This window comes from Dendrobates tinctorius, unplaced genomic scaffold (assembly GCF_039654945.1).
Source record: "Dendrobates tinctorius isolate UK_male_01 unplaced genomic scaffold, ASM3965494v1 ptg000406l, whole genome shotgun sequence".
NCBI lineage: Eukaryota > Metazoa > Chordata > Amphibia > Anura > Dendrobatidae > Dendrobates > Dendrobates tinctorius.
The window spans coordinates 302,598-318,437 of record NW_027362071.1 but is presented as its reverse complement, the minus strand read 5'-3'; the positions used below and the strand labels follow the sequence as shown (position 1 = coordinate 318,437).

At 40.5% G+C, this 15,840-nt stretch overlaps 1 protein-coding gene across 4 annotated transcripts in view; it reads right to left on the bottom strand.

The window, feature by feature from the left end:
- The window catches only part of FLNB (filamin B), a 251,435-nt gene extending 238,409 nt beyond the window's left edge, over positions 1–13,026 (bottom strand). For 2 of the 4 annotated variants that reach the window (XM_073563895.1, XM_073563896.1), the window contains exon 1: positions 12,625–13,026. In XM_073563895.1, the coding sequence (XP_073419996.1) occupies positions 12,625–12,916 (292 nt within the window). In that variant the 5' untranslated portion in view covers positions 12,917–13,026. The remainder of the gene's footprint in view (positions 1–12,624) is intronic. The other 2 variants (XM_073563897.1, XM_073563898.1) reach the window with 2 other exon arrangements.
- Positions 13,027–15,840: the final 2,814 nt, after the last annotated feature.

Below are 15,840 nucleotides of genomic sequence, written 5' to 3'. Positions count from 1 at the left end.
TTTTTTTTCTTACGGATGTCCTAACAAGGAGTATATGAGTTTTGCGTATAGTAGTATTTTTTGTTACATTTTTTTTAACCCTTTTCTATGGGGGACACAGAAAAAAAAAAGTACTTTCCCATTAGTTCACTATACATTTTTTTTTAAGTAATTAAAATTAAAAAAAAAAAAAAAAAAAAAGTTGGTAAACCAACTTTGTGAAGGAAGTCTAAAAGGGATTAATCTTCATAAGTGTCCAGGAGAACTTAATTCCAACAACAGGAGATGGGATGCAGGCGCTCATACAAGTCAGCCTTATCGGTGTTGAAATCATCAACAGATCGCACACGGAAAATGTTTCATCACAACCTCAAAAATGTTTATACTAAACAACCCGAACCTAATCAGCTGATGAAAAAGAGCCACGTTAGGCTGCGGTTTACAATGACATCACTGGGGTCTCTGGTTTCACTTTTGGGGGAATTGAACGAGTCGTCATATCACCTTGAAAAAACATGAAACCTATAAATTTCTGGCAATGATCAGCAATATAAAAAAGAAAAAGAAAATAAAAATAAAAAGAACATTTTGCTCCATGAACACACATACTGACCACATTACTAGATGTCTGTAGCAAAAGAGACTTTGATCCCTCGATGACTAAGAGGATTTCAATGTAGTCGTATCTGAGTTGGACTGGAGACCTTCCAAGTTACAAGGTTCTCAGAAGAATTACTTTGAGACCAGGCTCTTAAGGTCGTATTGGGTTGTCAATTCTTTTGAATATGGATCATCACTTTTTTTTTCCCTAATATCGAATACTGATACATATTTCTAAAAAATTTTCAGCGCAGAGAAATTACATTTATGTAGTAATACTGTACATGAGTACATGGTGTATAGGGAATTATATCATCAGGGATGATGCCTTTCAGAAACCATGTGCTTCAACAATCAGTTGATCGCCATGGATCCTGCTCCCAAACGTTAATTTTGATGGCAAAAAAAGACAAAGGCCGATATAAGTGAAGTGTAACTGGAGAAGGACATCATGGTTAGAAGAACAGAAGGACCAAGGCGAGGAGGAAGACCAGAAAATCAATGGCTTGATCAACTTAAGTGAAGAAGACCCTGGTGGACCTATCTAGGCTTACACAAGATCGATCTTCTTACAGAGCAGAGCGTTCATCCATCAATTCTCCATGGTGACTAACAATAATGAGTAACAGGGCAGCCATTCAGATGAGAAGTCCATCAGAACAGGAGCTACAATCATAGTCCTGGCTCGTGTAAGGGGGCTTCCATGGAAAGGACCACCATCAATGATGTCCATAGTCCCCATTATATCCTCCGCATGAGACTCTTGAAGTGGTTATTATTGCCATTTCAGGAATTTCTTACGCAACTCAAGGGGATACAAGGGATACAAGAAAAGTTAGGCATTTTTGAGTTAATATATGGGGTAACTATGAGTATGGTCAAGGTTAGGCAGGAGAGCCTAGCTAGGAAGGAGTCTCTTTTCTGGAAGAACTTAATTTGTTCATTACACGGACAGATGATTAATGTAAATCAGAGCAGTGTAATACCGTGTTTGCCCTTTGGTAGCGCTGAAGGGAAGCTAAACTGGTTTTCTACACAGATTACAACTGATTAGTGATGAGCGAGAGTGCTCAGATAAGGTGTTATCCAAGCATGCTCGAGTGCTAATAGAGCATCTTCAGCGTGCTTGAATAAAATTTTGGAGTCCTCGTGGCTGCATGTGTTGCGACTGTTCGACAGCCACAACACATGTGGAATTGCCTGTTTGTTAGCCAATGCACGTGTTTCTGCTATTGAATAGACATGAGACATGCAGCTGCGACGACTCGAACATAGTATTAGAGCATGCCAGAGATGCTCTATTAGCACTCGAGCATGCTCAGATAGCACCTTATCTGAGAATGCTCCCTCATCACTAGAGCTGTTCACTAAATATTGTAGCATAAGGACATCACATGATGATCACACTAAGGTTGGTGTGAATCTATTCGCATCATCCAGTCCATCGGCCGTCTCCGTGATAAATACAGTCCAAAACGGGAAACATTAATAAAACACTGCCATACATACTCTACACCAAGTGGGGAAGCAGTAAGCAGAAAACCAACAAAAGGACACTCCAAAACTGAACACTTCATACTTCAAACACAAGAGAAAAAGTGGCGCTCAGGTCCAGAAATTAGTAAAAAGGTATACATTTATTACATAGATATTTGAAATTTGTTTACATACAGTAGAACAACAGTGACAATACATGTTCAGCAAGAGTGTCAGGTAGAAAACGGTTTGTCAGCCAGATACTACCACATCCATCATATAATAAAGTGCTTAGTGCATCGGGATCATGTTAGTGGGAAAGAGAACCAGGCAGAAGGGTGGTAGGTAAAGCTAATACTGAAATAACAAATGCCTAGAGCAAAGTGTCCTGTGTGTATGAAATCATTCCATACCCTAAGGTTCCTTACCCATCAGGTGGTTTATCTGGACCCACGCCGTGCAGCCCCAACGCGCGTTTCGCGTTGGCTTAATCAGGGGGCGATTATTTGTATGTAAGCAAAATTTCATATATCTACTGTATGTAATAAACTTACACCTTTTTACTAATTTCTGGACTTGAGCTCCACATTTTCTCTTGTGTTTGAGGCCGTGTCTGTGATCAGAAGTACAGCTTTTATCCCCGAATCCATGGCTCTTCTTTCGATTAGCTGGCCTAGTGTGATGTCATCATTGTGGAGTGATGTACATGTGATGTCATGCGTGGACGGCCAATCAAAAGTAGAGCTGTGGATGGTATGAAGTAAGAGGCGAGTCTTATGGATCTGTCCATTGGCGACAGATTACCGACGTGGCCAACAAAACTGGTCATGCGGAACAATACGCAACAACTCTATCACATCGGACTCTTGCAAGATAAAAGGAATCGGACAAAAATCGACAACCCCTTTTCCCTTAATCAGGGACCTTTTCCATGAATTGCATTTACTGGGGCTCATGCATAAAAACATAGGGCTACCAAGAAGTGTAGAAGTGGAGGTTTTTCCTACAGCATCCAGATTTTTTTTTGAGGGTTAAAGTGAAAGACTATATTATTAATTGCTATTGGTAAAAGCAAGCTTTTTCTGTGCACAAGATTTTGAGGGTAAAAGTAAAAAAAAAAAAAAAAAAAAAATTTCATCTAGCAATGATGAGGCGGAACATTTCAGTAATGTCAGAAAACATGGCTGGAAATGTACATGGCAACCAATCATAGTGCAGCTTTCATTTTACCAGAGCAGTATTTCAAATGAATGCTGAGCTCTGATTGGTTGCTATGGGCAACAGGTTTTCTTTTAGAGGCCCAGTGACTACTGATGAAGATTTAGCATTTCACTTCTCGTTATATAGGGGCAGGAAGCAGTTTACGTAATTTTGTCGATGTAAATTAATATATTTTATGCCAAGGTTTTGCCGACAACTTCATTTCTTCTTAGGAGTGATAATACTCCCGGCAATAATTTCACAAGAAAACCATCTGGAAGCTGCGCCTCAGCTTACAACATATTTGCTTTGAAATCTTTCAGGTTTCACATAAATTGGGGTGAGGTCATAGTGTTACTTCAGTTGTAATTAGGCTTTCTGCCGGTCGACACCTTATTATGGATGATTCTGAGGAAAAACAATGGAGCACTGGTTTGTGCACAAAAAGGACGTATAGGAGGATGAGTCGGTGACATTACAAATGAATTAGGCCAAACATATTGGTTTAAAAAGGTGTTGGTTAGGATTTAGTTCAATGCCAAATCAGTGGGAGTAGAATAAATGACACCCACACCAATCAGTGGCTTCACCTGAGAAGTAGCCAAGCTGCAGTACCAACAATGACCACTACACAGTGTACGGCGCTGTGATATTTCAGCTCATTTCACACTTTACTTCCTGTTGCAATGGGAGCTGCAATCAGCCGATCAATAGGAATGTTGAGGGTCTGGAATCCATCGCTCTCATAATGATGACCTATCCTATGGATAGCTTGTCAAAATCTAAGTACTGAACAACCCCTTTAAATTAGTCGATACTCCACCATCTACTGCGAACTATAAGGAGTTACCTTACCATAGAGTACTGAACAATCAAAAGTGGTAATTTCAGCACTCCTGTGAAAGGTTTCCAAATAGGATCCGATGCCATGTAAATCTTGTAGAAAACTTGGCACTCAGGTAAATGTAAGAAGATTATTATTTTTGGATTGCCTGCATACAATAAAATTAAGAAGATGTTTCAGTCATACAATGATCTTCACAGATGAGATAGATTGCAGTGTGCACAGGGTTACAGGCAATAACAAACGCACATGCTGCTGATCATGAGCGTTTGTTATTGGCTGATGAAGGTCTTTGTATGACCGAAACGTCGTCTTTATTTTTCGATTGCCTGCACACAATGAAATTATCTTTTTACATCTTATACAGGTACTGGGCCTCGGGTTAAGTGCTTTTGGAACTTCGAAGAGACTTCTTTGTAGTAGGGAACACATATCTTATAATATATGCCTAAATTGTTGAAGAACCTAAGTCGAGAGAATCTTGAGTTTGGGTTTTTTTTTTTGTTTGTTTTTTTTTAAGTGGATCTACTCAAAAAAAAACACCCCCCCAAAAAATCATTTATGCCTCATTTAGATTGTGGGAAATCTATACTTTTTGTGTGGGGATGGGTCACGATATTTGGCCCAGTGAATATACCTGACTCATTATAGTTGGATTATAGTCAATGAAAGAACAACTCATGACAACTGCAAACCAAACGAGACAAGACTGGCACTAGGAAGGGACGGACGTTTCTGTGAATGGCCCAATCAATCACCATGCTCTAAGAAATAACAGCAGATTCCCTTTTTGTTAATGCGTTAATACGGGTGCGAAAACAATCGGGTCTTCTTCCAACACCCAAAAAAAGGAAGTTGTTTTTCAGAAGCAAAAAAAAAAAATGTTAAAAGGTTTCTGTCAGTAAAACACTTCACCTACCACACCCCGAAGCTCATGTTTATGAGGAGAGCAGAGTTTGGGTGAGATCATTCCTGGCAAGGAACCTAGTCAATGATACGTGTCAGGGGAAGAGAGACTTGGAGCCATTCTTTAGGCCATACGGGTGTCCAGAAATGTTCCAAAACATGACCTTTTACATGAATTACATAGACAATTTCGTGTGGGCCGTTGAGATAGATCATTTTCTTGCATCGTTGTGATATTTTGTTCTTTTATTACGCTACTAAGATTCTTCTTTTTGGGAGTCACCTTTTTATCGAGCTGTTGACTTTCTAGTATTCAACCGTTACCGTTGGAGAGGCTGAGAATAATCTGTAGTAATCAATCCTTCTTATGTCTCTCATAAATCATGGACAAATGCAAATAACGTTCTATTCCTAGTACTGGTGACATAAATAAAACGATTCCTTGTTGGGGATCTTCATTAGTTTGTTGTTTTTGGGGTTTTTTCATTAGGATTTTTCAACAAATTCAGGATGTTTTGGATAGTATCACTATACATTAATGTACGGTATATAGGAAAAATTAGACTAACGTCAGCCAAACCTGCTAATCAGTGGGATTCACCAATAGTCTAACTTGCATGGAGGCATTCCTTGTCCTCCCCAACAGATAATGTCGAGAAAGAGAGGGATAAATCAGCAAACATGCTCAGATAAAGCGTTAACCAAGCATGATCGGAAGCTATCTGGATGTCTTTTGCGTGATCGAAAAATATGTGCAAGTCCCCGAGACTGCACATTTGACAGCCGCAACACATGCAAGGATTGTCTATATGTTGCACAATCCCCGCATGTGTTGCGCCTGTCGAGCAACCGCGAGACATGCAGGCGCGGCAACTCGAACATGTTTTTCGAGCACGCAGGAGTCACTCAATTAGCACCCGAGCATGAGCGGATAACACCTTATCTGTGCACGTTGGCTCATCAATATTAGGGACCAAGCCTTTTCTTCTCACTGGAGATAAGCCACTGCCAGAAGCTATCTCAAAGAATACATGATAGCTCAGAGTTAGATGGGAGGGATGGCTATTGGCTAAACAGATGATATCTAATGTATATGCATGCCTTAAGACTGTTCGCGCAACAGGTTTTTTTCCACTTGTAAAGTAGCCAAGATTAGTATGACAAATCCATTCCAAATAGATTTCAATGAATCCCATTGATTGATAATGGCCAATGAATGACATTCTGAAAATCTGACTGATGAGGCACAACATGAACAAGGCTCCCTATTATGTATAGCACGAAATGCTCGTGCACCATTCCAATGATTATACAAGGTTCCCACAGAAGATATTTTCCACCAGGGTGTTATTTCTCCATGTGACAATTCCTTATCTCCTTGCTTGCTAATCACTTAGTTCCTCTGGAGAGAGAAGACTTGCACAATTTTTTCGATACCCAATAGCAAAGAGTTTGGGACTAAACAGGGCTTGAACCCTAATTTTTATGGGCCCCAAGCTAGTTTGCATTTAAGCTATATACAGTACACCCTTGGTGGGTCATCATCTTGAAGGTTTTCCACCCTTAGTTTGAGTCCGTGTGGACACTGCAATGTTAGGAACGGCTGCTGGTCTAATCGGAACTCAAAAAACCCTACAAGGCTGTTGAGTTTGGGTCAGGAGAACATCAGCCAATTTGAACATTGCAGTCCGAACGTAGACTGCGAATCTGGCCTCAGTCTGAAAGGGTCACACATTTCCAAGATAAGATATTTTCGCCACCTATAAGGTTCTCGAATTCCTGGAATAAAGGAATTATACAAGGATGTTCTAAGAAATTCTATTGTAATGTCCCAGGTGTTGAACTGCACAAGAACCTTAGAATGACATGTTATAACAGCAAATTTCTTTTGCATCTTTGTTCACAAACAACTTTGTAGAAATTTCAGTCTTTTGTGTCAAGAAAATATTTGAATTTACTGCGGATGGGCAATTTTTGACAGAAACCAAGTTGGTTTCAGGCCGTTCACCTCCCACCTCCTCAGGCGGGTCACCATAGTAATTCTTGTTGGTGTTTATCAAAAACAAAACTATATACACAGATTTGGAGAGAAAAATCACATACCACACGTCCATTAGTCACGACTTTCTATTTTCAGAAGGGAAAAAAAAAAGAAAACGTTAAGAGAAGACCACAAATTATATCCCATCTGCTGTCCTACAACGTTCCACGAACTGCACAACACACAATCATTAATAAGTTTTATGCTTTTCAGATTTATGGTATTTCATAAAAAAGTAAAATACCCCAAAAGAAACGAAAATGGGATTTCCTTTTTACCAGAAACAGCACATCTCTTCTCAATAGTATTGCAGTTCCTAGTAATTTCAAAGGGGTCCAACAAATAGGAAGGGAGTTGCAATGGGTTTCAGAGTAGGGGACCCCTAGTTCTTTGTTCCTCCCCGTCAAAATATGACAATTACGGTGTATTAGAATAGAGTTATGCTCAGGCATACATCCTGCTTTTACGTTCAAAGGCTTAGAGTCAGACCATCAAGAGCGTCCTGGTGGCCAGTCTCCAATCCACCTAGCTTTAAAACTGAAGGTGCCCATGTTCTGGATCCACCCTCAGGATCATTAACTCTGGTGGGCTTTATGAACTCCAGTAAGGGAAGAGTCAAACGACCATAGGATTGCAACGCAATGCTCGGACTGGCTGTTGGCTCTCCCGACCAGAGCGTGACAGCTACAGAGAAATACAGTACATGCCAGCCAGTCTGAGCATCTCATTGTGATCCCTGTCCAAGTCATACATCCATCTAAGTCTTCCCTTAGACAGTACACAACAATCTCAGACCCCTGCAATATAGAACTTAAGCCCCCTATACACTTTAGATAGCTGTTGGCCGAATGATGGTTTGGCCAATAATTCAACTCAAGAGCGTTCGCTCTGCTGAGCGTTTTCTATGAAAGGGCTGCTGCCAGACACCTCTGTCATTGGCTTTTCTCATTGAAAACAATAAGAACCTACTGTCTGAAATTGAACATTCCAGATTCTTATCTCCCCCGACATTATGTGTTGGGGGCCCCTATACTCATTAGGCTTTCGACTTAACCTGTCGATATCGTCTAATGTGCATTCTCCAAAGCTTGACATTGCCTATACAATTGCTATTGACTATGAACCGTACTTGTACGCTGGATAACCATATCGATCATCACCAAGCTGCTGAAAGGCACCGCGTTTTTCGAGTGTTTTTCTGTTATCTCGGTAGTTTAGGTCATAGGTGACCGTGCGATACATAGACTGACTTACAGTATCTGCAAGTAGCAGAAGGGCACAGAGTTTCATATACATAACATTTTCCCAAGAAAAAGTAACTTATTTATCAGTTAAGTAAAAGTGACTACACAATTTACAAGGATTGTGACTTTGTCATTAGCTGTGTCACCGGTGGAGAAACGGTATTTCAGGAATTTGTAAACTGGAATATTTTGCCAACATTAGTTAAACTATACCAGTACAAAAGTGACAAGGAGAATAACTTCAGGGAACGTAGCTTTCATCCAGTGTAGCTCAATCCATGAGATAGGGGGTGTGTGTATTTATTAATGAGTATTCCTAAATTAAAGGAGGCCTAGATGTCTTTCATGATGAATATTATATTACAGGTTATGTGTAGGGATGGAAATTCGGGTTCGAACGGACTTTATTCCAAGGTTCGGTTCAGCTACCAGAATTATATCCGAACTTGAACCCCCATAGAAATCAATGGGGACACAAACTTTGGAGCTGGGAAAAAAAGTCTCTCTTTCTGTGTCCAGGACGAACCCCGAACTTTACAGTTTGGGTTCACTTATTTCCAGTAATGGGAACTAGACTCTAATGGGATGTTGATCCAGGTTCATCATGTTAGGCGAGAGGCTGAACTCGAGACACTTGAGTCTTCTTTATGATTTACAGTAGTTCTATCAGAAACTAAGAGGACTGAGACAGCCCTGGGTGGGGACCGGGAACATTATAACGTGAGTTAATTTGATAAAAGTAAAGCTTAAATAGGTATATAATGTATTCCACAGGCCGATCGAGCCAGGGGTCACTGCTAGACAAGAGATCTAGATTCAAAAATTCTGCATTTACAATTTTTTCCCCCCCATCAAGTCCCACGTGCATAGCGGCATCGTCAGTGCATTTATCAATCAAATGACCCTGAATGTAACAGTCAGAGGGACGCGATAAACGGAAACATTTTTATAAAGGGTTTTTTTTTTTTAGTTTTCGACTGTAGAACTGACATTAAAAAGGTGATTATTTTGGGCAGGACATTTGCCAGTGTGTCATAAGGATAGTGTCTCCGGCTGGTTCCTTATCAGCAGAGAACAGGCCTAAAGTAGCTGGTTTCAACGCCCACGTATGTGCAGAGCAAAGTCCGGACAGAAAGTCCTCACATGTACACAATATACGTTACGCCTCATTCGCAGTAGAAATGACAATACTGAACAGATCCTAAAATAGTGATGGGACTAATTGCATTATCCACCATGACATCTCTTATGGGAACTAGTGATGAGCCAATGTGTTATCTGAGCATGCTCGAGTGCTAACCGAGTGTATGCGGCATGCTCGAAAAATATGTTCCAGTCCCCGCGGTTGCATGGAACACGGCTGTATGACAACTGCAACAGGGATTGCATAACAAACAGGAAATCACTGCATGTGTTGTGTTTGAGACGTGCAGCCGCGGGGACTCGAACATATATTTCGAGCACGTCAACAATACTTAGCACCCGAGCATGGTCTGATAACACCTTAACCGAGGACGTCGCTCATCACTAGTTAGAACCTGTTCACAATAAGAGATTACTTTTTTAATTTTTTGCTTAGTTTTAAGGTGGAATCATTTTTGTCAGAAGTTCACACACCCATTTTGATTGGTCAGATGATCTTTGATAACATTTGCATATTCAGTCCATTCACAATGTGGTCATGTTGGTGGTTTTGCAGCGTATAATCCATGCAGAGGAATGTAGATTTTTTTTTATTTTCGTCCATGGGGTTGAAGAATTGGGCAATTGAACTTGGATGCTTGAACACATAGGTGTGAATGACCATCATTAGGGGAATGTACTAGAAATGTAAAGTGACTAAAACATCCTTCCTCTATCTAGTGCATGTTAAAGCCATTAACAAGTTTATGCAAACGAGACCTAAAACTTCAAAAAGTTTGGATGCAGCTACTACAACTGATGACTGAGGGTCCGGCTTCTCGACCCATCATCAATGAGCTGTTACCACCAGGAAAAAAAATCTTGTCTGTCCATATGTTTCAGATGTTGTAGAGTGAAATGTAGCATTTTATGGCCAACACTCAAATGAATGGTCAACCATGAAATACTGCATCTGTCCTAACTCAAAGAAGGATCTGACTGGGAAAGGGGGAAACCACCCTCCTATGATGTCCATACGCTCAATCTATACTCAAGGCATCACTCACACCGCCGTATAAATCGGACGAGTGCAATGCAAGAAAACATTTCACTCTGACCATATGTTAGTAAATGAGTCAATGCTCATCTGTGATTTTTTTTCTCAGCCAGGATCAGACTGAGAAAAAATAAATAAAAATCGCACAGATCATGCCATGTTCTGTCTGATTTTTAAACACACATCTCAAAGGAAGCCCAATATTTATGTGCCAAGTACAGTAAGTTCACAGCCCAAAGCGTTATATATATTAGTGCCGTCTGTGTGTAGTTTCCTGTAGTTGTGTTTAGGTAATAAAGAAAAATACATAAAGAAAAAAGACATTTGGTCCTCCTTATTTTTAATAACCAGCTAAGGGAAAGCAGACAGCTGCGAGCTGGTCTTATCAGCCTGTAAAAGGGGCAATAACCATGGAGCTTTCCAGTTCCCAGCCTACTAACATCAGCCCGCAAATGTATGCTTTGATGGTTATTAAAAATAGAGGACGACCCCACGTCTTTTTTTTTTTTTTTTAGCAGTCCCCCTTTTTAATAACCAGTAAAGGCTAAGCAGACAGCTACGAGCTGATATTAATAGCCTGGGAAGACCCACGTTTATTGCCCCCTTTCCAGACTAATATGACTAGCTCACAGCTGTCTGCTTTCGATTAGCTGGTTATTATAATTAAGGGAGACCCCATGTCATTATTTTTTTTTAGATTTATTTGTAAAAAGCTGCCATATAAGCTCCACATAGATAGTCGTCAGATATTTAATAAGCTCTCTCTCTATCCATCTCTGTATAAGATTGCTTTATTAGTTAGAAAAGGAGTTTAAAATTACATAGAGAATTATAGTATGTGAAGATTATGTTAAAAACAAATTACATAGGGATGGTTTTTTTTTGTTTTTTTTCAACAATGAGAAATCGGGTCGGTGTGTCAAAACGTTCATGTATTTTTCTGACACTCAATTTTCTATAGTTTTTGGGAAAAGAGGTCAAGAATTGCAAGTTGACCATTATACAACTTATTTACCAACGCGTCCTGGTGGACTGTGCGTGTGCTAATAGGAGTGTTTTTGCATGCTCGAATACTATGTCCGAGTCCTCGCAGCTGCATGTCTTGCGGCTCTTCGACTGTCACAACACATGCATGGATTACCTAACAAACAGACAATCCCTGCATGTGTTGCAGCTGTCGAACAGCCACGGGGACTCGGACATAGTATTTGAATACATGAAGATACTCCATTAGCAGTCGAGCATGCTCAGATAACACCTTATCCAAGCACGCTCGCTCATCACTAGCCTTTTAAGTGCTAGTCAATATGAACAATTTTTTCCTATCGTTTGAGTGCAGATCAATCATACTAGTATTCTGCAGCGTTAATGATCGCTTGTTATGATCATAGTCTTCCTTTCCTAATCTCAAGGGGGTTTATTAAATTCATAACAAGGATAAGGAAAAAAAAAAAATAAAATAATGATCCTGATAATGAGAATTTAACCCCGTCTCTCAGACAGAACAATACTGGCGCCATCAGATATTACATTCTTGCAAGATTTCACGTCGGCGCACCTGCCCTGGACCTCTCCTGTGTACCTGTACGTAGCCCAGGCCACACCCTGCCTCACCTGGAGCCTGAGCGGCCGTGCAAAACACAATAATGAGAAAAAAAAAAAAGCAAAAAAAAAAGACCCAAACAAAAGGGTTTATAACAATTCCTGCCATCAGACGTAGATCACACAGAAGCAGCAGAACACAACGCGACAGGTGTGCACGGTGACACCTGCAGAACGCCCCTGTGCTTCCAACCTTTATGCAAAGCCATATAGGAAGCGCACGTAACAAAACATAACAACCGAGACAATGTATCAGCACTAAACACTTTTACAAGACAGGGAATGAACCCTAAAGTCACGCTCGCTCTTAACCCTTTCCGATCACGACCTGTAGTGAACGCGCTGCAGAAATGAATCAACTCTTGTCTTGTCACGTAACCAACCGGCTACAACGGGCGCTTCTACGTATAAGTGTGCATACGTTGCCAGGTATAAGAAATGCAATAAAGTTATCAATTTTTGTATTACGCTTTTATCACAATGGACTCAAAGTTACAGCTGCGCCGCCGAAACCCCAAAATAAAGGGGGTTATAGAAACAATGTCATTCATACCTATGGACACCAGTTTAATGTTCTCTTTTTCCAAGAATTCCAAGGCTACGGACACGTTCTCCAGCTGCATCTGGCTGAAGGTGGGTCTTTGGTGGTACTTTCGATACATCCTCTTCTGGCTCAGCACCTCCAGTAGGGCGATAAGTCGTAGCCCATCGCTCAGGTCGGTCTGTAGGTTGCCAATCCTCTTGTTGACACATTTCAGGTGCTCATTGCACCAACGCGTAAAGGTGTTCTGCTGGATTTTCTTCCATGGGGCATCCTCCGCCAGATCCTTCTCGGTCACTGGCATTGTACACCACTCTGCTTTGTGTGGGAGATATGGGGGAAAGCTGCTATGTGTGAGCTGGAGCTGTAAGTGAATGTGATCTCCTCCTGGTTCAGCTACTTCTGCACATGTGCGGAGCAACTCCTCCTCCTCCCCAGGTTCTCCCTCTTCTCCTCCACATCATGGCTGGTCATTGTTGCCATCTACTGGGTGCTACGGAATTTGTTTCCGTCGTCGCGTTGTTACTTATTTTTGTGTCCAAAAAAGACAAAAGTGATAAAGAAACTTTGTAATATATCTTATCAGAGAAATTTGCTCATTCATTCTCCTGGACTGATCATTCATTCTCAAAATTCTCAATTCACAGGTAAACATGTGTCTTCAGCGAGCACAGGCTGTCCCATTAATGAGATAGCAGTTGGTGCTCGCAAAGTTTTATGGAGAACTGTAGCTCCTCCCTCCTCCATGGACATTTAAAAGCACCAATTGTCATGATCTATCTCAGTAATGTGAATAGAGGTTTTCACTTAATGCACATTTTACAACTTTTATTCATGAATTTTGAGTCCAGGAGGAGAAAGAAGCAGATTTCTCTGATCAGATATATCACAAAGTTCCTTTTTTTTCTTGTTTACTATTGATTTATGAAATAAGAATTAAAATGACGATTACTCTTTAAGGCTGGTTTCATAGAATCATAGAATCGTAGAGTTGGAAGGGACCTCCTGGGCCATCTGGTCCAACCCCCTGCTCAAAGCAGGATTCGCTAAATCATCCCAGTCAGATGTCTGTCCAGCCTCTGTTTGAAGACATCCATTGAAGGAGAACTCACCACTTCTCGTGGCAGCTTGTTCCACTCATTGATCACTCTAACTGTCAAAAAGTTTTTTTCTAATATCTAATCTGTGTCTCCTCCCATTCAGTTTCATCCCATTGCTTCTAGTCTTTCCTTGTGCCAATGAGAATAAAGTTGATCCTTCTACAATGTGACAGCTCTTTAGATATTTGTAGACAGCTATTAAGTCTCCTCTCAGTCTTCTCTTTTGCAAACTAAACAATCCCAAATCCTGCAACCTTTCCTCATAAGACAGGGTTTGCAGACCGGTCACCATTCTGGTCGCTCTTTTCTGAACTTGCTCCAGTTTGTTGATGTCTTTTTTAAAATGTGGTGCCCAAAACTGGACACAATATTCCAGATGAGGTCTGACCAAAGAGGAGTAGAGGGCAATAATGACTTCACGTGATCTAGACTGTATGCTTCTGTTAATACATCCTAGAATTGCATTTGCTTTTTTGCTGCTGCATCACACTGTTGACTCATATTCAGTTTGTGATCTATTAGTATACCCAAGTCTTTTTCACATGTGCTGTTGCTTAGGCCTATTCCTCCCATTCTGTATATGCTTTTTTCATTTTTATTGCCCAGATGTAGTACTTTGCATTTTTCCCTGTTAAAAACCATTCTGTTAGTTGCTGCCCACTGCTCCAGTTTATTTATATCTTTTTGAATCCTCTCTCTCTCTTCTCTAGTATTAGCTATCCCTCCTAGCTTTGTGTCATCAGCAAATTTAATCAGTTTACCCTCAATTCCTTCATCTAAATCGTTGATAAAGATGTTGAACAATAAAGGGCCCAGGACAGAGCCCTGTGGTACCCCACTTGAGACATTCTTCCAACTGGATGTGCAGCCATCCAATTATTTGAAGAATAATAATTGAAAATGGCATGAAATCAAAATAAAAAGCATCCCATCAATGTACTTTTTATTTAATTGCTTTTAATGGAGTCCAGGGACTTGCAAGAGAATGAAGACCCCTGATGCAGGTTGTGAGTTTCTATGTTTTGGCCAAAATATTAACTAAGTGTTTTTTATGTTTTGTTTTTTTTTCATTTTTGGAGGATGTAACCAGACTCTGTGAAGTCAGTGGGGGGGGGGATAGGGGTGTCTGTCCCTGTGGGGTGCACTTACATAGTGCTTAGTAGCGTGCCCGATCTAAAAGTATGGGTGACTCCATCCGAGTGCAGTCCGATGTTTTTCACGGATTCATAGACTTGCATTGTTGATTCTGATCTGACACTCAGATCAAAATTGGACATGTCTCCGCAATTTTGCATGGACGACTCAGTTCATGGAAAATCCCGGACATGTGAATGTCCCCATTCCCTATTGTAGGTACGAGTGTTCCATAATCCTTAAAAAACTCAGATAGCCCTCATACGATAAAAACGGATGTGTGAATGAGGCCTTAGACTACGTTCTCACAATTGGCTTTTGGTGAGTTTTTGATGTTGCAGATTTTCTGCACTATTTCAGAAAGTAAAACTTTTATTGAAGCAATAAAACTCAGCCTGGTAAGTGACACATCACTAGATTCAGGACCCAATGGTATGTTTAAACAGGCTAACTGGAAGCATAATGCAACTGCCGATTGGTAAACTTTTATCTATCGGCAGTCATTTGAATACCTGTTTACATGGGCAGACCCAAAAAAAGGTCTGTAATAGATTGTTCAGTGCATATAGGCTGCCATGGTTCTCGGCAGCACAAGACCTATTTACATAAGACATTGCACAGCTTAGAATGATGATCATTTATGTTGCATAAAAGATCATTAAACCCGATGAACGAGCGATGAACTTGCATTTTTTGAAAATATGCAGCGTAAAAAAAAAATCACCAAAAACTCATCGTGGGAACGTAGCCTTAGGGTATTTTCACACTACATGTTTTTCAGGGTTTGGAGGCGGTCCACTAAAAAAAATGCCTGATAAACAGCTCAAAAAAGGCCCAAGGATCTAACTTTTCATGTCTGTGTAAAAGCAAGTTACTTTTCATATATTCAGGCTTTTGAGCGTCTTTTAACCCCTTCAGGTTTTAAAAAAACACCAAAAGAAGTGAGCGGACGATTCTTCAGGTATTTTCCTCTATGAAGCCGCTCCTTACTTTG